The sequence below is a fragment of the Melanostigma gelatinosum genome (genome assembly GCF_949748355.1).
Source record: "Melanostigma gelatinosum genome assembly, chromosome: 1".
NCBI classification, from domain to species: domain Eukaryota; kingdom Metazoa; phylum Chordata; class Actinopteri; order Perciformes; family Zoarcidae; genus Melanostigma; species Melanostigma gelatinosum.
In genome coordinates this window covers 18,210,682-18,232,914 of record NC_136634.1, presented here as the reverse complement: position 1 = coordinate 18,232,914, position 22,233 = coordinate 18,210,682, and the positions used below count along the sequence as shown (strand labels likewise).

The 22,233-nt window shown below is 43.8% G+C and overlaps 3 protein-coding genes across 4 annotated transcripts; all 3 read left to right on the top strand.

The window, feature by feature from the left end:
* The first annotated feature begins 990 nt into the window (after nt 1-990).
* trabd (TraB domain containing) lies at nt 991-8,327 on the top strand. Its single transcript, XM_079269788.1, has 10 exons — nt 991-1,042; nt 1,590-1,630; nt 1,819-1,897; nt 3,042-3,208; nt 3,519-3,659; nt 3,817-3,927; nt 4,142-4,281; nt 5,049-5,221; nt 5,845-5,941; nt 6,029-8,327. Exons 1-10 carry the CDS (start codon nt 1,009-1,011, stop codon nt 6,210-6,212), a joined length of 1,167 nt encoding a protein of 388 aa, XP_079125914.1. The 5' UTR covers nt 991-1,008; the 3' UTR covers nt 6,213-8,327.
* A 556-nt stretch (nt 8,328-8,883) lies between these two features.
* Nucleotides 8,884-14,445, top strand: selenoo1 (selenoprotein O1). The gene is made up of 9 exons (XM_079268155.1): nt 8,884-9,542; nt 9,794-9,997; nt 10,101-10,278; nt 10,654-10,784; nt 10,916-11,190; nt 11,374-11,542; nt 12,202-12,387; nt 12,642-12,798; nt 13,045-14,445. The coding sequence occupies exons 1-9, from the start codon at nt 8,989-8,991 to the stop codon at nt 13,264-13,266; spliced, it is 2,076 nt and encodes a 691-aa protein (XP_079124281.1). The 5' UTR covers nt 8,884-8,988; the 3' UTR covers nt 13,267-14,445.
* Nucleotides 14,446-14,819: 374 nt separating this feature from the next.
* On the top strand, nt 14,820-20,486 carry mapk12a (mitogen-activated protein kinase 12a). 2 transcript variants are annotated; one of them, XM_079268167.1, is made up of 13 exons: nt 14,820-15,036; nt 15,117-15,236; nt 16,004-16,133; nt 16,337-16,395; nt 16,554-16,665; nt 16,772-16,801; nt 17,016-17,063; nt 17,262-17,376; nt 19,007-19,078; nt 19,269-19,348; nt 19,509-19,587; nt 19,677-19,850; nt 19,947-20,486. In XM_079268167.1, the coding sequence occupies exons 2-13, from the start codon at nt 15,118-15,120 to the stop codon at nt 20,012-20,014; spliced, it is 1,086 nt and encodes a 361-aa protein (XP_079124293.1). In that variant the 5' UTR covers nt 14,820-15,036; nt 15,117; the 3' UTR covers nt 20,015-20,486. The 2 variants fall into 2 exon arrangements, with proteins under 2 accessions (XP_079124293.1, XP_079124294.1); XM_079268168.1 differs by having other exon boundaries at nt 14,902-15,005.
* Nucleotides 20,487-22,233: the final 1,747 nt, after the last annotated feature.

The window sequence follows — 22,233 nt, the reverse complement described above, 5'->3', positions numbered from 1 at the left end:
GGGCTGTGAGGTGACGTGCAACTACAATATTGCTCAGAGAAACTGACGGAAATTGTCCAACAGGTACCAGATATCTGAGACAGAAATGCAGCTGACAGAACGGAGCTGGACTCAGAGTATGTGACTTGTTGTGTTCTGCTGTGATGTGAAGTGAATGAAGTGATGAGAAGATGTTAAATCGTGCCTCACTGGAAGGTTTATTACACGATGACTAAGCTTTTGATAGCCATCTGCGACACAATCTCAACTTCTTTCGGTAGTTCTGTCTTGTCTCACAATGTGCCAATATCTGCTCCAAGAAGGAACTAATAGTTAGAATAGTTGGTCTGTTATTTGTAGTAGAACCCAAGCCTATAAGGTATGTCAGCACTTTTCACAGGGAAAGAGTGGACAAGGGGATGGGGGTCTACCACAACCTCTCCATACACATTTCTTGCAGCTGCATATACGATTACAGCAATTTCATGAAAGGAACTGCGTGCACTGACATACACCAACATGACATCTACTGTAGAAGACATTAGTACTGTGGTTCAGGGGCTTACCTACATGATCGGTAGACCTATGCATACAATCCTCATCTTTTTTTCCTGGGGCATTCAGTAAACATACACTTTTTTCCCATTGCACCAATTATCTTTTAGTGGGGATACCAAATGATCCACCTCATTGTCACGACACAGGTTGGCACAAACTCCCCTTGTTGGACTGCTCAAGCACACTAAATGCATCCAAAAGCACTTTACAACTCTGCTTATAACCGATTTTCTGTGTAGATTTGAACATTGAGAAAGTAAAGGACGTACATCTGTGACAGTCTAGTCGAAACGTGGATAAAAGAGTCCAGACTTTGATTGTACTGTGTGAAATGTTGTAACGGAAAGTGATTAAAAACATTTTCACTTTAAAAATAAATGTGCGTGTCCCAGCAATCGTGGACTACATGTACCAGAATGCACTGCGGCTGTCAGATTCAGCCGAGCACTGTAATGCTACTGCTGTACTGGCATGGAGTACGCTGACACACGGGCAGGCTTGCTCAGTAAGTTGTGGATATTTGTTTTTAGACAACTATTATGTATGTTACCAAACATATTGTACCTGATAATGGCGGCATTTGTTGTCGTGAAACCGTTTCAACGGGTATGATTTGATGACATTCTTACCGGACTTGCTAGCTTACATTAGCTTGAATTAGCTGTTCTCATCATCCGGTAGCTAGCCAGACCGATGAGTCCACAGGAAACGCTCAGTGTTCAGCAGTGCTGTACCTGCAAGTACCGTTAGCTAGTTTGTAAACCAGCCCTGGCAAGTTACTTCTTATTCAGTTGTGCAAAACTCTTGTGTTGCTAATATTTAGTCGTAATAATGGCCTCGTCGGAGATATCATTCCTCTTCGATTTCACAGTTCATAAATGAGTGACAGTTGCTACTTTTCCCATTAACGGTGTAGTGTCACAATTTTTTGCTACGTTTAGACCTCACACGTAAAGCAACGTCAGCAGTCAGTAACGCTGCACTACTGCTAGCTGTGTCCGTGAACGTCTCACTGTAACACATGTCTGCATCCTGCTCTCTGTCACACGCAGCTTTCAGTGCTTCAAACATGGATCAAGACAACAATTCAGAGGTGTGTAACCCTTAGAATACGTTATCAAACATTGCAATTTGAGCTAGCCCTGAGTATTTACATAACTATGTGAAATCAGCCCGCTTTTCTCAAACTGGCTCGATTTGGAAAGGAATACCTCTTAATCGTGCACTGTTGTAAATATGTCCCCTGTCTAAGATATAGTTTGGTGTTTTTATGTCTGACAGGATGAGTCAGTCGGCCCATCGGAGGACCCATCGGAGGACCCATCAGAAGAGGAACTGCCTTGTGTACCTGCAGAGATCTGTACGTGTTTTTAATTACAGTGTTTATGCTGAAAGATAGTGTGACACCTCTTTGATTGTTTGGCATGTCGCTGTCGTGCAAAAGTTCAAGTCATTGCAGCAGCCTTTTATATTATATAATCACATAATAATCACAATTTCAGATCCAACTGAATGTGCTAATGATTTTTATTTAGATAAATGTCTGTTGAATCACTATCGCAGAATGAGGTAACACAGCGGTGATTGATCCAACATCAACTACAGATGATGAAACTTAAGAAACAAGTGAACGTGAACCTAAATAAATAGGACGGCCGCTTGTTTCTATTTTCACATTGTGGTTTTAATTGTGGCAATTTAAATGTTTATTCAAACGTCGGCTCTCTTTTTAAAAGTGTGTGCTTGGTGCAGGGAGGCTCGCACCTGTTTTAACAGGGCAGTCTAGCAGCAATCTTACAGCACCATAAATTACATTTATATAACTACAATAACAAAAAAAAATCATATTTTCATCTTTTTTTATTACGTCAGTAAATATAATGTAAGACATTCAAAGCTAAATTCAAAAGCCACAACAGAAGCTTCAGATATAAAATATTTTAAAAAGACATTTGACACAACCATATCCATGCTTTAACTGCTCTTATGGAGCGCAGAGCTAACTTTTGATGTGCAGGCATATAGAGAACGGAGATGCGGGGAGTCGGGGCCATGGAAAAAAGGCGGAAAACTATTTTATAATTAAGGAATCAGAATTCCCTCGTCACTCGTCCTGATTAACCGGACTCAGCGGGCGAACGTGCTGCTCCACCAGAAACATCTCTAAATGCACAGTAGGGCGCTGATTCTAGAGATTATTTGATAACCTCATAATTCTGATGATAGTAAGTTAGTTTAGATCGCCTTAATATCAAATATCAGCTGAGGTAAAACCAATCGGTCATCTCTTCAGTTGTCGATATATTCAGCTACGGCTTAAGTGCTGCCAAATAGTTCAACTTGTAACCGAGTAAAATATAATACTATTCAAAGTTGCTTCAAAATGACAAAATATCCTTCTTTTTAATGTTTCATTAGTTCTTACAGTAAGACATCAAGCACTACAGTCGTCCTGCTGTGTTTGTGTGCCCCTTTTAATAACTGTCTCCGTTGTTCCCGTGTAGCGGACGGTGATGAAATGGAGCTGCTTTGGCAGTTGCGATCCGAGCGCCGCCAGTCGTCTCCTGAGCTCCCAGAGACGGTGACCCGTCTCACTGCCCCTGATGGCAGCCTCCTGTACCTGGTGGGCACCGCCCACTTCAGTGACAGCAGCAAACAGGACGTGGCCACGGTGAGCCAAAGACAATTTACAACAGGATTTGTACAGCAGACTGCCACTTACAGCCTCTTTAAAATGTGCAATGCTGTGAAATAGTGGCGTAACTCTCTGAATGTGGAGAAGCGCTGTAGAGTAGCACCTTTTGAAGATTAGTTGGCACCATCTGTATATGCTGTACAATCCTGTCTTTTCTTCCACATTGATGACATTGGTTTATTTTCTCTTTACTTCCTTCCTCACTGCTCATTTGCCATTCATCTCTTTCTTACCCTCTTGTGCTTTCTTATTCTGTGGCTGTCATTTGTCTCACATACCCACACAGATGATCCGCGCTGTGCAGCCAGACGTTGTGGTGGTGGAGCTGTGCCAGTACAGGGTCTCGATGCTGAAGATGGACGAGATTACACTGCTGAGGGAAGCCAAAGACATCAACCTGGATAAGGTTCAGCAGGCCATTAAACAGGTCAGGCTTTCAGGATGATGGGAATTACCAATGTGTGAAAAACCGCGAGAGCAAATACAGCTAAGAAAGGACCGTATATTCTGAATGATGCAGTAATGGTGTTTTGATATTTCTTTCTGTGAATGCTTGTTTTGTTTCTGTGCTCTGTGTTTGTTAGAATGGGCTGATGTCTGGCCTCATGCAGATTCTCCTGCTCAAAGTTTCAGCTCACATCACAGAGCAGCTGGGCATGGCTCCTGGAGGAGAGTTTCGGGAGGCTTTCAAAGAGGTAAATCACGCACTAAACTAACATTGTTAACATTGTGCTTGCAAGATGCAAATCAGTAACTGGAACTGCTTAGCTGCTGTCCGTTATCAGTAATTAATAGACACCCTGCAGCCAATCGGAGTCAAGTCTTCACCCAAACCATGTATGAATGCTGGATATAAGTTTCAGTTTATTTCATTCAGTTTTTTTAATTATTATTTTTCTTTCCACACAGGCTGGACAAGTGCCGTTCTGTAGGTTTCACCTTGGGGACCGGCCCATCCCTGTGACGTTCAAGCGAGCCATTGCAGCTCTCAGTCTGTGGCAGAAGGCCCGTCTGGCCTGGGGTCTTTGCTTTCTGTCAGATCCAATCAGGTACAAGTTCACCATCGGCCCTTTTCGTCACACCACACTGTGTCGTCAGACCGTCTCTCTCAATATCTACACACCACATGATCGGCATGCGCGAGAAAAGGTTGAAATGTGGGGGTATTGTTGTAGCAAACATTTTAGCTCTGTGCAATTGTAGCTGCATTCATAGCTGTGTGTTCTGTGTAGAACCAGGGCTTGTGTGACCACACACTCTACAGAGTACATGCAACTCGGCCAACTTGTTGAACTGACTGCGTCTTTGAAATCTGACTTGAAGCTTTTTGCATAAAGTGATGTGTCCATCTTTTTAACATCTATTAGATTGCGCTTGTTACATTCTCCGATGTGTAAAACGGAGAGCGAAACCTAAATGGAATATGTGCTTGAAAGTATGTTTTAAAAAGTAAATTTTCTGACCACTCAACAGCTCTGCCCCCGGGTTGACAATCCTGTCAAAAGCTCCTGAAATGTGTTCATTTTGCATTAAAGGGCAGTAAAAAGAGACAAATTTCTCCTCAAAAATTATAAATATTTAAGAATATGTGTCTTTTTATAGACACGTTTTAATAGTGGATGCAAAAAAATGCTTCAAGAACGTAAATGCAAACTGTAATGGGATTTTGAAAGAAATAATACAGACTTCATTTGGCCCATTTTACTGTTTGTTTGTTCCTCATTCTGTACTTAATACTGTGTGAAGAGAAACGAATGTCTTCCCCTTTCCTGTGTGGCGACCAACGACTCTGTTGGACCGTTTGTCGTGTTTTCAGTAAAGAAGACGTAGAGAAGTGCAAACAGAAGGACCTGCTGGAACAGACCATGTCGGAGATGATCGGCGAGTTCCCCGCTCTCCACCAGACCATCGTGGCTGAAAGAGACATCTACCTCACGCACACGCTCCGCCAGGCCACGCGCTGTGTGGAGGACCCCCGTACCACTCAGAGTGCGTATTCAACTGTTCAATAAGCTCGCAATCACATTGTTCTTATTTGTAGATTTTCAGCTTTCTAATCCTGTGTGTATGTGCGTACAGTTGTTTTACATATGCATCGCTTATTAGAATTGAACATTTCAATTGTTTGAGTGTTATTGTTCTTTTTAAATGTCTCGTTAGAATTGTTTCTGAGCTTGATGTAGTTTTCTTTACCCCTAACAAGACGTGTTATCTGTCATCAAATTTGTTACTAAATTCTTGCGTAATTAACCAACCGGTAATGACAGCATGGTCAGGCTACAGAGACTGACAATGAAAATGCTGAGTCATATTGTGTTTATATCTTATTTTCACAGAAACAGTGGGACATTTTTTCGCTGTTTTACTGAGCTTAAAAACAAATGTTTGCATTCACGGTGAGACCACAGGAATTCATGCTCTCTGAATCGTGTCGTTTATGCTCAGCAGTGCATTTTGTCAGGATAATTTCTGCATCGTCATTTATACTGAAATCCACCCCGAAAGCATTGGATGATTTCATTCCTCAGTCGAGAGATGACCCGTGGTTTCATCAGTGTTGATGAGCAATATAAAGAATATGTGGTTTATGTAACTGAATATTTCCTTTATAGAAGTGCCTGCTGTGGTGGTGGGAGTCGTCGGGATGGGTCACGTCCCCGGCATAGAGAGCAACTGGGAGAAGCAGCTCAACATAAATGACATCATGAGGTGAGTTCAGGAAGTAATGGAAACATTCTTTCACTGTGTCTGGACGATCCCACAGCTGCTCAGTGTGTCTGTCTGTCTCTCCCTCAGTGTTGCACCCCCCTCCCGTTTTGGCTGGGTGTTGCGCACGGTCATGAAGGGCGTCGTGGCGGGAGTGCTGGGATATGCCTGCTACCGTGCTGGAGGGACTTTAGGTCGAGCCCTCCTGTCTTCACCTACAGTCCTATCTTTACTGGAGACTCTGCAGCCACCCGCTGCTCTCAGCCAACAGTGACACGACCGCTGACCGTTTGAAACGATGCATTTTTCACCAATAGCCTTAAAAAACAGGAGGTGAGGCTGGAGGAATGGTTTCACCAGCCACACTATGAACTAACAAGGATTTCAGGGGGGTCAAGAGCCTCCCACCCCGCATATGATGTCCCTGTAGGCCCAGGATGTCCCAGGGCCGTACTGCCAAAGAAACCGTGACAGTACTCTTCGCTTTCTTCCACATTTTGTGCAAATCCTGCATTTTGTAAGGTCTACAAATGCCAATCATTTCTTTTGAATAGATTTACAATCCCCCCCCCCCCCCCATCGTACATTTTTTTTAAATGATTTAATTTTTATTTGACAAGTATCATCAGAATCATCTTCAGTCACGTGCCCTGATGCGACTGAACCATTTTCCAAGAGGCACACTTTTCTAACGCTGTCTCTTTATTCCTTCCTCCTCTGGTGCCTGACAGCAATTTTGGTAATTAGTCCATTTCAAGTCCAGCACTTTATAACGGAGTCTTGTACTGTACATGCAGCTTATGGATGGGGAGACAAAGGTACAATATCAAGTCAGTCACTATACTCATAAATACAATCTAGGAGTAAACTTGGTGCATAGAGTGACTCTCATGGTGTGAGATAAATGTAAAATAAATCATCTTCTTAATTCTTGAAAAATCTACTATTTGAAATAAGACAGAAGCATTCCCCGTGTGCACATGCTGCCCACGTCAACAGACAAGTGCCTCATGTTGCAGCAGGAAGGAATGATGAAAGGGAACGGTAAACACAAGTATATGCATCTTACACATACTACAACCAAATGGTAAATGCAATTTTCTAATATTTTGTCTTTATATAATTATGATGGACCTTTTTTATATATACAAATACTGTTGCCCTTAAAATAGCCCATCTACTTTGTGTTGGCGTCCGGTGAGAAGACGCCATAGCCCCTTCATTTTATGATCGTTCATACTTTCAACAGGACGATGCAGGACGGGCTTAAGTGTGCCTCAGGACGAGCAAAGCATTCATCTTGTAATTAGCATATTTGATTGTAGCTCCAATATAAAGCAGCCTCACAGATTGGCTTGAAGTGGCTCCGTCTATGAGTAAGTTGTTCATACTTGAACCAAAAATATGCATCTTGTACAGAAAGACATCTCTTGAGAACATCTGTCATTCAGCGCACCAGCTGTTTGTACTTTTATGACGTGTGCATTATCACTTGCCAGTTGGATTGTTGAATGAGATAGAGATGATAGAAATGAAATTGGTTTGTTTTCCTTCTCATTGAGTATTGAACTTGACTGTAATGATTTCTCAGTGGAGCTTTGTTATGGAGAAACGGACAGTTTAGGTTGGTCTGTTTGGAGGTAAAGCCTTACACTGCTATCACTGCTGCCTTTGACCCTCAGATTACCAACACTGACCTGTATTCATAGTACAGAGCTTATTGCACGTGTAAAAAAAACAAAAACAGTAAGACATCCCTGGAGCTTTCTGAAGTGGAAGTTGACCCAATACATCAAATCATCTGAACAAAGCATTAACAAGGTTGCAGGGGCATAAACCAACATATTTTCCAAGTATTCCTAATTTTTTCTTTTAAGTGATTTTATGTACAGTACTGGAATTATTTAGATGTATTTAAAAGAGCTATGACAGTAGATCATGTGCTGTCTCTCGTTTGTGAAGTGGTCCAATGGACTCGTATGGGACTTGAGTAAAAGGAGCATTGCTCCACATAATTAAGTCATCCACACATTAAACTAACTCAGATAAACTGTCTTCCAATTGATTAATCAGTTATCTTGCTTTAGAGATGAGGATATTGGGAACAGATGTAGTCATGACTCTGTCCCTCAGCCGTATAATACATTCAAACGTGTCTGTGTCCGTCCCCACATTATGTCCAAAGGTTTGTTCGATTGTATGTTGGAGAATTGCCAAGAGAAAACTGTATGAATGCCTGTATTTACTGCGGGATTTCTTTCCCTGTGTCCTTGTGTGGTATTGTCATTGTTACCAAACGTTAAATCTTAACTTCTGTAATGAATTATGAAACAGTTTTCAGTAAAGATAAACTCTATTTACCTCACGAGTGGTTTTTTTTAAAGAACCTGTTGCATTAACTGCCAAGATTTTAATGCACTCCGTGATGAATACATTTCCTGGAGTCGTTATTTCATTTTTATTAAAATGCTGTATGTTGCTGTATGTTTTGGTTGATTCGAGATCATTTAGAACTTTATTAATCCTGAAGGAAAACTTTGTGACGGAGATTGATAAAAGATTAGGTAGAAACAATTGAGGAAAAAAATTAATATATATATATATATATATAGAGGAATAGGTAGTAAGTGTACAGCAATAATAAGTAAATAATAAGAGATGAATTTAGTCAAATAAAAAGTAAATTTGAACAACATAAGAATAGAAACGAGAGTAAAAAGTATAAGAAGAAACACTAACACCAGTGGCTAAGAAAACTAACATGATATAAAGAATGGAAACGTTGTACGTTATGTGATGTGATATTTATTCAAGTAATAACGATACAAATATGATCTCAACCTTGTTAACTTAGTTTGACATTGATTTTAGCGTCGGCCCAAATGGTTCCGTGTTCACTGCGTGTGTCCGGACAAATAAGGATGTAACACAGTCTGTCTCACAAACATCCGCTAAAGTTGGCAGGATTATGAAAGCATGACTTGTGCCTACATTGTAACTGCGCCAGTGAACACAAACAGGCAAACAAGCAGACAGATGGCCCTGTTTGGATGGCTTATTTAGGACCTCGGCTCGGACCGTCACGCATCTTTGTCCCCGGTGTGTCCGCCTTCAGACTCCTCGGTACGGTCGGGATGGCCGACATGGGTCTCGCGATGAGCCGTTCCCCGCTGGAGCGGCTCGACTTCGACAACGTCGCCCTCAAGAAACTCCCCGTGGACTCGTCCGAGGAGCCGGGGGTGCGCCAGGTGAAAGGAGCGTGCTTCTCCCGGGTGAAGCCACAGCCGCTGACCAAGCCCCGGTTCGTGGCTGTGTCACACGAAGCCCTGGCGCTGCTGGGGCTCAGCGGAGAGGAGGTCATGCACGATCCGCTCGGGCCGGAGTACCTCAGCGGATCCAGAGTCATGCCTGGATCCCAGCCCGCTGCTCACTGCTACTGCGGCCACCAGTTCGGACAGTTCGCCGGGCAGCTGGGCGACGGGGCGGCCTGCTACCTGGGGGAGGTGAAGGTGCCAGCCGGCCAAGATCCCGAACTGCTGCGGGAAAACCCGAGCGGTCGGTGGGAGATTCAGGTGAAAGGAGCTGGGTCGACTCCTTATTCCAGGTACAAGGGTTTGTTGTTTCTCTACTTTGAGCAGGATTGATTTTCAGAGATGTGAAACCATGGAGAAATACTTTGATTCCCTTCTGTTTTTAAAGCTAAAAGCCTACAGATCATTTAAAGTACCAGATGTGGTTGAAGAGTACATCACTTGAGTTTTAAAGGGATTGTTAACATTTGAAATAGTATAATAATATGTGCAACTTAATTCTATCTGGATACTGTTCTTTGTTATGTTATTCTGTCCTCCATAGACAAGCTGATGGCCGTAAGGTCCTGCGCTCCAGCATCAGAGAGTTCCTGTGCAGCGAGGTGATGTACTTCCTGGGTGTTCCCACCACCAGAGCCGGCTCCGTAGTGACCTCCGACAGCCGGGTCATACGAGACGTCTACTACAGCGGGAATCCTCACCACGAGAGATGCTCGGTGGTCGTCCGTATTGCCCCCACCTTCCTCAGGTGAGGGCCGATTGCACCCCACTGTCATCCACCGTGGACGTGTGAGCTCCTCGAGATGCACACACGACAGTTGTTTTGTCTCAGTTGTGCGCTCTCTATGCAGGTTCGGATCCTTTGAGATCTTCAAGCGGGCCGACGAGCACACGGGCCGCCAGGGTCCCAGCTATGGACGGGATGAGATCCGAAGTCAGATGATGGATTACGTCATAGAGACGTTTTACCCGGACATCCAGCAGAATCACCCAGAGAGGGTGGAGAGGAACGTGGCTTTCTTCAGAGAGGTCAGGGCACACGAGTCGCACAACATACAAATCTCAGCCGGTGGAAACGGCTCTCGAGTAACGACTGTAAGGCTTACACGGTTTCCTACGTGTACTCGAATCAGCAGGTAACTGATTCAAGGTCTGACGTTACAGGTCGGAGCCAAGAACATTTGGATCCTCTTACCCTGTTAAGCTGAGTCACTGGGACATCGGCTCAATATGAGATTAAGACATTAACACGGCATTAAACTCTGGATAGAGACTTTTGACATTTTCCTCTTCTCATTAGTAGGAACCGCAGCATTCATACTCGCCATGGGGCTGTTTTCATTTGTTTCTGGAAATCCAGAACAACCCTATAATGTCAGATTCCGGTCTTGTCGCTGTCTGTAGGTGATGCTCCGCACGGCTCGCCTCGTGGCTCAGTGGCAGTGTGTGGGTTTCTGCCATGGAGTCCTGAACACGGACAACATGAGCATCCTGGGACTCACGCTGGACTATGGTCCATATGGCTTTATGGACAGGTCAGACATTTGCAGAGTGTTTTGGCCAACAGGTCTGATTGAACAGTCATGTTATTTAATATTCATCATCATATGGAAATGATTGTGTACCGGTAATCACAATACCCAACTTTCCTCATCCTCCTATCCAGATTCGATCCAGATTTCGTCTGCAACGCCTCCGACAACTCCGGCCGATACTCCTACCAGGCCCAGCCAGCTATCTGCAGGTGGAACCTGGCGAAGCTGGCGGAGGCGCTTGCTCCAGAGCTGCCACCGGACCGGGCTGAGGCCGTTATGGACGAGTACCTGGATCTGTATAACGGCTTCTACCTCGAGAGCATGAGGAAGAAGCTGGGCTTACTGAAGGACGAGCCAGAGGACGAGCTCCTGATCACAGAGCTGCTGCAGACCATGCACAACACAGGTGGGATGGATTACAAAGCAGTCGATGTCGCCTGGTGATAAGAGTGATGAGAGCGCGTCTCCTCTAGTGAGAGGCAAAGAGTTTTTAGAATACAATTCGTACATGCAGTACCGAGTCTAAAACAAATGGAATAGTCACTGGTGCCACATCAATGTCGTAACCTTTCCCGTGTCCCTCCTGCAGGTTCTGACTTCACCAACACCTTCCGTAGCTTGAGTCAGATTTCCTGTCCCACTGAGGGGGAAGGTGAAGGAGAAGAGGAGCTTGTCAGGAAAGCCACAGACCTCCTGCTGGAGCAGCGTGCCTCCTTGGAGGAGCTCAAGGCTGCAAACAAACCCAGTATGGATCCACGGTGAGCTAGCGCTGCATGTTTTATAAACACCATCACAGAAAGGAAACATTCGTGTTTACTGTACTGTAGATATTCGTGGGTGCCAGAAAATGAACGATACTATTTGTACAGCTTGTCGTCAAAACTTGTATATGATGAACAAAAGAAGTACGGTAATGTTGCCATGATTTAAATGAACACATGTATGTAAGAAAAGCAAAATTATTAGAAAAGATGTTCATACTGTCCAACATTTTTGTTTTGTTTGGTGTGATGCACATTGTAGCCTCCGGGTGCCGCTAGTGGGGCTTTATATTACTGGTATTGTGTATACTATGACTATATATCATCACCATCTTTACTATATTAACGTATAACAGTGCATCAGTTCAAGATGTCTGAAAACAACATCAACTGAGACTTTAGTCAGTTCAGGGCAGCGGTAAAAGCTGCAACGACAACTTGGAGTAATGAGAGTCACACATTTAAACCTGTTCTCTGATTTCCTGCATGAACTTGTATTCCTGTGCATATAAACAGTCAGTGGACCAATCGTGTCTTTGTTTTGCTCATCTTGTTACCTCAGATTCTCCATATTCTATCGAACAACATGCACTGGCAGGCAACCCAACATGCCAATAAATCATCTAACCGTTGTGCTTTCTGTCTGCTGATGACAGCGAGCTGGCGATGCTGCTCTCTATGGCTCAGAGCAACCCGGCACTGTTCCAGATGATCTCAGACAGGACGTCAATTGCGAGGCAGTTAGACAGACTCGACAAACTGAAAGACCTGATGGAGACCAGCCAGGAAGAGCTGAAAACCCAACAGGCGGAGGAGTGGAGCCGCTGGATCACACGCTATAGGTGAGATTCATGGGTGGATGAAGGGAGGAAGGCAAGATATAGGAAAAGGAAAAGATGAGGAGGAAAAACAGCTGCCACATATAACAAGAGGTAGAGGGTGGAGGGACTGCATGGACCGGATAAGAGCTTTGTGGGTGGATGGTCATGGGTGGAAGTGTGACTGATAAAGGGGGCGGACAGACCGAAAGAAGAGGAAATGGGGCGTTGAGTCTGCCATCGCTCAGCCTGAGCGTTTTGCGTTGTCCCTTCCACAGGAAGCGTCTGGCTCGGGAGCTAGAAGGCCAGAGTGACGTGCAGGCCGCGCAGGAGGAGAGGGTGAGGGTGATGGACAGCACCAACCCTCGCGTGGTGCTCAGGAACTACATCGCCCAGAATGCAATTGAGGCTGCTGAGAATGGAGACTTCTCTGAGGTCAGTCTTGGACTTTTTGGACTGTTGTGCATCTGAGGTAGAGAAGTGATTCAAATGTTACCAGAAGAAGTTTCTGCAGCGCTCAGTTTTTTTTTTTAGCATCGAGAGCGATTTCAAAGCAGCAAAACTTAAGATTTGAATGCACTCAAGTTACAAACTCCATTCCCTTTTGTTCTCTTCATTTTCAGTGGTTCACTTTCAGGGAGTTTACCTGCTCTCACTTCTCGCTTCCTCTCTGTGCTGCAGGTCCAGCGAGTCCTCAAGGTTCTGGAGAAGCCTTTCTCTCTGCAGCCAGGTCTGGAGCTTCCCGCGTGGGTGGGCGACGGCGGCGGCGAGGCCACCAAGCGGGGAGAGAGGGATGAAGGAGAGGACCAACAGCAAGAGGCGGCCTCTACGTCCACAGCCAGAAACCCTGTTCCCTATGACAGCAGGCCCCCAGCTTGGGCCCATGAAATCTGTGTCACATGATCTTCGTAACAACTTCCCTGATCGTTTCGCTTTCCTGCCGAAAATGAGAAGAGTTTATTGCTCTTTTAGTTCATGTTTGTGCTTTTTTTTTTAATGTCCCTTCCACTTTATGTACAACTCTCTATTACTTCGGCAGGCAGCGTCAGGGAAGTTAGCATGAGGCACGACACCCCATAGGCTACCTAGCTGAACCAAAGCAGACAGGCGGTGGGTTGAATTTAGGGCGACAAATGCATAGAGATACAAATATGATGTTGCCATGTGAGTTAAAAATATATTCAGCGAATCTGAAATGTGCCATGAAATGGCTTTGAAGTGAATAATTCCCTCCATTGCCTGACAGTCCTGCTTAAAACAACACCAGAAGTGACTTGATGAGTAAATTGATAGATGAGGAGTTGTTTTTTTTAAGGTGGATTTGTTTTAAATCTCCTCGAATGCAAGATGCATTAAGATAACTGGCACACAACAAAAGATGGCAGAAAAAATACATCCAAAGAGATTTTGGGAAAGACGTTATTCTTTTGACCCTACAAAGAAGCCCCTCAGCTCGTCCCCTGTCTGCTTGGTGTTTGACGAGCTATTAATGACGACTCAGACAACAAGTCCTACAGTGACCTGTCTGACTCTGACAAACTGTGAGGTGCCACCTCAACGTGTGTGTGTGTGTGTGTGTGTGTGTGTGTGTGTGTGTGTGTGTGTGTGTGTGTGTGAGAGATGATGGGCATGTATTTGGGTGAATGGGAGTGATTGCACTTGATCCAATAGGCCGCAGTAGATAAACGCACAATACTGTTTATTGTCATATAATATAAATAGTTGCCTTTCGCCTCCGTCATAGCACTGCTTTATAGGCAAAGAGCCACAACCACCACTTTTGTTACCTAACATGTAAAGTAAGCAGCGATACTAAACTACAGTGAATCTAGAGTCCAGCAGAGGGAAAATGGGCACTGTGTGTTTAAATGTGGCTGTTTTAGTCGGGTTGTGATTGTGTGAACTTTAAAACTGAACATTTGCACAAAAAGTGGCAGAATTGACAAAGGAAATCGTTTCAAAGTTGTATTTTTCCGAATAAATATGGACTATCTGGTTGATCTCTTCCAAATAAACTGAGCAGTCAATAGCCGTCAAGGCCTCTTTGTGCCAAGTACATACCTGCCATAGCTGCCTTTCCATTCCCTGAACTCGACTCCACCTCCACATTTCTGTGTTGCCTAACATTGAACTTGGTGTTGCCATTAGATTGCTCCACTCTGGTAACAAACACTTTAAACTCGTCCTCTTTGTGTAAATGACATATAGGGCGAGCTGATACAAGCTGACATTTTCAGTTTCTTCATAACACTACGGTGTCCTTGACTCCTTGAACTTCATTGAAGGTTCCTCTAACCACGTAGTTGTATTTCTGCAGCCCAGGGTGTCAGTAAAGCTCATGTCCCAGCAAGTCTCAGACATTTGCTTCCCTGCTCGTTCTCACAGAGCAGAGGAACTACACACACAGTACACGTTGCCATTTAAAGGCCAGCGCTTATTAACAACTCTTTGAGATTGTGATCCAAACTGCGCGCACCTACCAACGCATTTCAAAGTAATGTCAGCTTAGTTCCCCTATTACTCACATTCCAGTCTGCTTTTCACCTTTAATTGTAGGCCTCCCGCGGGACTCGGGAGTGGCTTTTTGTGACCTGAGGGTGCGCCCTGAGCGGCTGACACGCAGAGCTGCGCAAAGATCGAGGGTGAGAGCATAGGTGGGATCTGGAACAATGGGTGTGTAGCGACGGAAGAGACACAACAGCCAAAGAAGAACCTCTCCTGGACGCTTCATTTGATTTCTGTTCAATAAATAGGATGTCCAAGCGAATCAGACCCGGCTATTACCGCCAAGACGTCAACAAAACCTCATGGGAAGTACCGGAGCGGTACCGGGAGCTGAAGCAGGTGGGGACCGGGGCGTACGGGACTGTATGGTAAGTGGAGTCTGCCAAACGGGGTAGATAGATGCAACACTGGTCGCGCAGCGGGTTTATGGGGAGCACGGTGACAAAGAACGCGACGGAACAGATGGTGCCGTCCAGGCAGCCGCGCGGTGGCCACGGCCAAACAAAAGAAAAAAAGTATGTGCGCGCCGCTGAACACATGCTGCTTCACTTCCTTATTTGATTGGGAGACTCTTGCAGCCATATAGCTTCGCCTCAAGCATCCATGTCACCCGTAGCCAAGTATTGTGTTGTGTGGAGCGCATGGGTGGCTCTTTGAGGAATTGGTGCGCTCGCTCACCCAAGTTGTGTCGACGCATAACAATGAGGAGCAGCTATATTCAGGCCACCTTGTGCGTGTCGCAGCATGCGGTCCCTTTGTTATTAACTCTGTGGGCGGGCAGTAAACGGCCCCGGACGGACTCAATGCAATTTAATAACGCAACTTAATAACGCATGAACAACTCTCAAACATTGTGGTCGGATACGAAGTGGAGATGGAGCCGCGTGCTTACAGACGTCACTGCTGGAGTACAGGCAGGGACGTATACCGGGACATATGAGCACTGGCGATGGGTAAATACAGGTTTGGGCATTCCTGATCAGGAGATAAGGAATTATCTTCAGTTACAGATCCGATCAGGGGATGGAAGTGTGTCGCCCTGATCACAGCAAAGTTCCTCAAATGTGCTTATTGTTTCCTCATACATGGTCATGTTGCAGAACAGCTGATGTGCTGGTTTTATTCTCACCCTCAGCTCAGCAGTGGACTCCAGAACAGGAACCAAAGTGGCAATCAAGAAGCTGTACAGGCCGTTCCAGTCGGAGCTCTTCGCCAAGCGGGCCTACAGAGAGCTGAGGCTTCTCAAACACATGAAACATGAAAATGTGAGCGTCGGCATTATCGTTAGTTCTGTGGTCCAGGCCCGCAGGGGATACACAACTCTTTCTGATTACATTCCTGCACAGTTACAGTTCTGACTTGTTTTTGACAAGCAAAGCAGCTTAAAATGTAACGATAGAGCATGAAGCATTTACGTGTTACGAATGGACCAAAAGTGTAATACATGGTCTATTTCTGTGTGGTGCAGGTGATCGGCCTGTTTGATGTTTTCACTGCTGACCTCTCTCTGGACAGATTCCATGATTTGTAAGTGCTCTCTTTGCTTCTGCCACTGCAGCAGGACAGTATTGATCGATATATACGCAGTATCTATTTGTTTTTAGTGCACAGCGTTTCTCGAAATGATTTCAAAGTTGCATCCGGTTGGGAGTTTCCCACTCCGAACGTTTACTTCTTCCTCAAAGTTATCTGGTGATGCCGTTCATGGGGACAGATCTGGGGAAGCTGATGAAGCTGCAGAAGCTGTCCGAAGAGAAAATTCAGTATTTGGTTTATCAAATGCTCAAAGGGCTCAAGGTGGAGCACTCTCTCCTTTAATTGTTGATTGTGGACAATTTATTACTTTACTACCTGAGTTTATTGGTTGTGTTGATTAAATCCCGGTTGTATTCTTTTATTACAGTATATTCATTCTGCTGGAATAATACACAGGGTAAGTTGTGTGTTATATTTCCACCATGTATGTATGTGTGTGGGATAAAGATTACGTTCAAACATTGTAACATCAAATTGTAACAGGAGCTGGTGCTTCCTGTTTACGAACGTATGCCCTCACCATTTTATTACACGGCTGGATTTTAGTTTCCTCTTGCTGCTTTGGTGCGGACTCACAGTCACAGTTGGTCTTTTCACACGGGTATTTGCAGGACCTCAAACCAGGAAATCTCGCCATCAACCAAGACTGTGAACTCAAGGTACAGTTGTACACATCCTGATAACCCAAACACCCATCATGTGCCTTTATTTCAAGATATTTCATTTGATGGAGTTACAGTTTCAAATGGACTGTATCTGTATCCAGAATGCCTTTTAACCAGGCTTGCTTCATCATGGTAAGTAAGATGTTGCTGCTGTGTCGAACCCGACCTGCGTTTCATTTTGCGTTCTGTCAGATCTTGGACTTTGGTTTGGCGCGGCAGACAGACAGCGAGATGACGGGGTACGTGGTGACTCGCTGGTACAGAGCCCCAGAGGTCATCCTGAGCTGGATGCACTACACGCAGACTGGTAATGAAGAGCTAATTAAAGGGAGAAAAAAAAAAAAACTGACATCTTTCATCAATGTGTGGTCATGTTCAGTGCTCCCCATTAGCGCTGCATTCGTTGTTTTAGTTCTCACTTGCCCTCAGCTTCAGGCTTCTGCTTCAGTGATTTACAACATTCCCCAGAATGACATTTACATCCCGAGAGTTTTGTTGCTTTGTTTCTTTATTTAAAGGTTGCACGTGCATTCTCGTCTATCGAGGCTACAGTCAGTCAAGACAATAACACTTTTTCCTCTTTTCAAAGACAGATTTATCTGTATGATTGCGAACTGTGAGTCTATTTAATTGTAAATATGTTTGAAAAATAACTACTAGTGGTGTAACGGTTCACAAAACTCACGGTTGGGTTCGGTACAGTGGAGCCACGGTTCGGTACGTTTCGGTACAGTAGAAAACTATAAATGCCAGAGAAATGTACTTTATTTTAAAATATATTTATTCATCACAACTAATATCATAAAGTTATTCTTTGACTTTGAACAATGATGGAACTATACCTGAGTGACCCATCTTCTGGGGTGTCTTCTTAGCAACACATAAGCATAAAAAACAAAAACTGCTCCTTAATGTTATGTAGTGTTGTTACTTACATATTGCTTACATCTTGTATTGTTACTAGGGGTGTAACGATACGCGTATTCGTATTGAACCGTTCGGTACGAGGCTCACGGTTCGGTACGCATGACGAACCGAATACATTTGAATAAAAAAAAAATATTTTTTTTTTAATTCTTTTTTTTTTTTAACCTTTATTGAACCAGGTAGTCCCATTGAGATTAAAAATCTCTTTTGCAAGATGTAAGTAACAATACAAGATGTAAGCAAGATGTAAGTAACAATACAAGATGTAAGCAACAATACTACATAACATTAAGGAGCAGTTTTTGTTTTTTATGCTTATGTGTTGCTAAGAAGACACCCCAGAAGATGAGTCACTCAGGTATAGTTCCATCATTGTTCAAAGTCAAAGAATAACTTCATGATGTTAGTTGTAATGAATAAATATATTTTAAAATCAAGTACATTTCTCTGGCATTTATAGTTTTCTACTGTACCGAAACGTACCGAACCGTGGCTCCACTGTATCGTACCGAACCCAACCGTGAGTTTTGTGAACCGTTACACCCCTAATTGTTACTTACATCTTGCAAAAGAGATTTTTAATCTCAATGGGACTACCTGGTTAAATAAAGGTTTAAAAAAAAAAAGAATTAAAAAATATATATATTTTTTTTATTCAAACGTATTCGGTTCGTCATGCGTACCGAACCGTGAGCCTCGTACCGAACGGTTCAATACGAATACGCGTATCGTTACACCCCTAATAACTACACAAAATGTCTTTGTTTTAAAGTGGCTGGATGTGGTGTTAAAAAAGATCTTTGTTAATTAGAGTCGGGTGGTAATATTATGTATTTCCCACTAGGTGGTGATCTCTTTACACTTTACCTTCAGTTGCGGGTGCGTTTTTAGGGAATGCGTGCGTCTTCAGCTGCTGATCACGACCCTGAATGTCTTGTAATTACTTATGTATGTTGCTTAAGATTGTAACAAACTATCTGAAAAGTGTTTGTTTTCTGCTTCTTTCTCAGTGGACATTTGGTCTGTGGGCTGCATCATGGCGGAGATGCTGCAAGGAAAACCCCTTTTTAAAGGCAGCGACCGTATCCTTTCACCTCACTGACCTCACTTTTACACAGAAATTCACAACAGCAATTCGTAGCAAATTCATAGCGCTGAAAGTCATAAGAGTGACGTTTTTATGGCAGGATGAAGTGAAATTTAACAATTATCTGAAAGATTTATCTTGTAAACGTGACAAGTCACATTTGACCCTTGACCCCCCTTCTTCAGACCTAAATCAGCTGACTGAGATCATGAAGCTCACAGGAACACCGACTCAGGAGTTTGCCTCAAAACTAGAATCTGATGACGTGAGTTCAGACACATATAGAAACTTAAGAATACACTCCCTGATTTAGTTGTAGCAACATATCATGCCCCCAAATCTACTGAATTCTAGGAATTGGAAGCACAATCGGGCAAAATCTGTGGGGTTGTGCTGCTTTAAAATTGACTAATTTCTTTTCTTAGGCCAAAGGCTACGTCAAAAGCCTTCCAAAAGTGGAGAAGAAAGACCTTCAGAATGTGTTTTCTACAACTAATCCACAAGGTAAGATGTGCTCATTCTGGCCAATTGATGCATTTTTCGGTTTGACAGTCAAACTGAGATTTGACTTTCCGTTTCCCCTCTTTCGTCAGCCGTGTGCGTGCTGGAGGGTATGTTGTTGTTGGATCCGGAGAGCAGGGTAACCGCTGCAGAGGCTCTCATGTTGCCTTACTTCACTGAGTTCAGAGAACCAGAGGACGAGACCGTAGCACAGCCGTATGACCACTCGTTAGACAACACGGAACAGTCCTTGGACCAGTGGAAACGTGAGGATGAAGGGGAGGAGGAGCTGTGAAGGGGAAAGGAACAAGAAGAAATGAGCTGTTACGTTTTAATGATCAGTGCTGTGCTTCTTTCTTCAGGTCACACCTTCACAGAGATCTTGACCTTTAAACCAGTTGTGCCAGATTCCAAGGAAACCTCACTGTAAGACACACTGTCGGAGGTGCAGCGCGGGACCAGAGTAAACGATCATGTCTTTTTTTTAAAATCTTGAGCTCAACTGGGAGAACTCTTTGATCACACGGCTCTATGAATCCAGGCCTGTGAATCCAGTTCACAATTGTCTTTAAGGTGCAAACTGCCATGTTTTTGGATTTGTCATTCAACATCATGTTGGTCCAGTAGCTTTCTTCCTGACTTTAGCGTCAGACCTTTCCATCATGTCCTACAGTGCTGAGGATGATAGTTCAGTTGCTGTAAGTCAGGTAGTAATATTCTTTCATAAGTAACTTGGTTATCAAGGAATTATGGGGTGTATTACTTCAGTTACTTAGTTCAATTTCACTTCAGTGGTACATATATGTTGTATGAGTTTGTTTTTTTGTTAGACTGCCTAATGATGTAATATGTTGTTTTGTGAAGTAGACTACATGTCCTTAAAAGACATTTAATTGGCATTATTTGGACGTGTGTGTGTGTGTGTGTGTGTCTAGTCTACATGTCTGCTCTGACCTCGTTGTTCCTCCCAGTGGCTTAAAGATAACGACAAAACAAATACACTGCCCATCTGCTAATCGTACGAAATGCATCCCAGCAGGTTGTGCACAAACATTCACATTGTAATTTCACACCAAGAACAGACTTACATCCAATGATTTAGTTTTTTTTAAACACAGAAAGTAGCACAAAACACATTGTCGATGTTGATTCGTGAATTAATGTAGACACCACTCATGCATTTTTATATGTCATTAAATACTCTAATTATGAAAATGATGCATGTGTTTTTTCTTTTCTTGGATTTTGGCTCATCGTGGCTCTATGAAGTATTCAAGAGATGCAGCAGAGGTAGCGATATCTTGATTTTAAGTTTCTGTTGGGAGTCAAGCAGCAAGTTCCAAAAGGGCTGGTTCCTACATTACCCATAATGCAACCAGTGGCAAATTTTGCTAGATGCATCCTGCCTGGTAAATACCCCCCAAACTTGTAGTTTACGAGTCCACAAACCATGCTATGACTAATAGAATGACCTGTATGTGTTAAATTGGCAGAATTCCCCGATAAATGACAATATTGCATGTTTCATATTTATCCATCCGTTAAAGCAGATAGGGCACTTTTGTGTTGCTCATATTAACTAACACTAGGTGGCAGCACATAAACAAGTCATGACCAGGCTGTGATGGTGATCGGTCCACCACTTCAGGTCTGGACTGAAATATCTTGACACATTTGCTACAGATACACAGAGACGATGATGACCGTGGTGATCTTCTGACTTCTCATCACCAGCAGATAAAAGTGTTTCAAATGATCCCGTGTAATATTTCCAGATCTATTTGGCACAAAACGTGGTGCAGACATTCATGGTTCTTGCACAATGTGTCCTAACTTTGGTGACCCCCAGATTCTTCCTCTAACACCATCATCAGGTGAACTTTTAAATGTGTCCAATAATTAGATTTTTGACTCAATACCTCCAACACTCATGACATTCCCATCAGCCTCAGCTGTACCATGAACATGGGCAACATTGCATCTAAAACATCAGCACGCTGACGTTAGCACGCTGCCGTTAGCACGCTGCCGTTAGCACGTTGAGGTTAGCGTTGAGCTCAAAGAACCACAGTCCCTGAATCAAAGCCCCGTCTTGTTATCCTCTTTTTGGAAGATTAAACCTGTCACATTAGTCGTTGCAGTGATTTATTGTATTGCATTTAACACTGACAACCTTAGTTTTCTATTTAATATGATTGATGACTTCAAGTATCAAGCGTTTACAGATTCCTGCAGGATGCCTGTTTGCTTTTAGATTCTGCACATTCCTCCACATACTCTCCGTTGGCGGGTGTTGAATTTAACAAGCTTGTCTTGAGTGGCCTCCAGGTCCTTGACTCCCAAGGGTGACTCTCCCCGAGGACAAGCTTCCTCCAAACCCAGGGTGCATGTTGTGTCCTCCTCATGACACGCACCGTGGGTAGTTCACTGGAAAGTCAGAGAGTTCTGTTCCCGCAGCAGACAGGAAAACAGAGGGGAAAGCACTTTCTTTTTTTACCCCCACAACAACCTCCTCTCCCAACACACACAGACACTGGAGCAGACTCCCCCCTCTCCGTCTCGTTTGTTGACCCCGCGGTTTATTTTCAGAGCATGTGGGATTCAAGCAGCATATTTTCGAAGAAATGCACGCACATAGGGTGTGTGTGC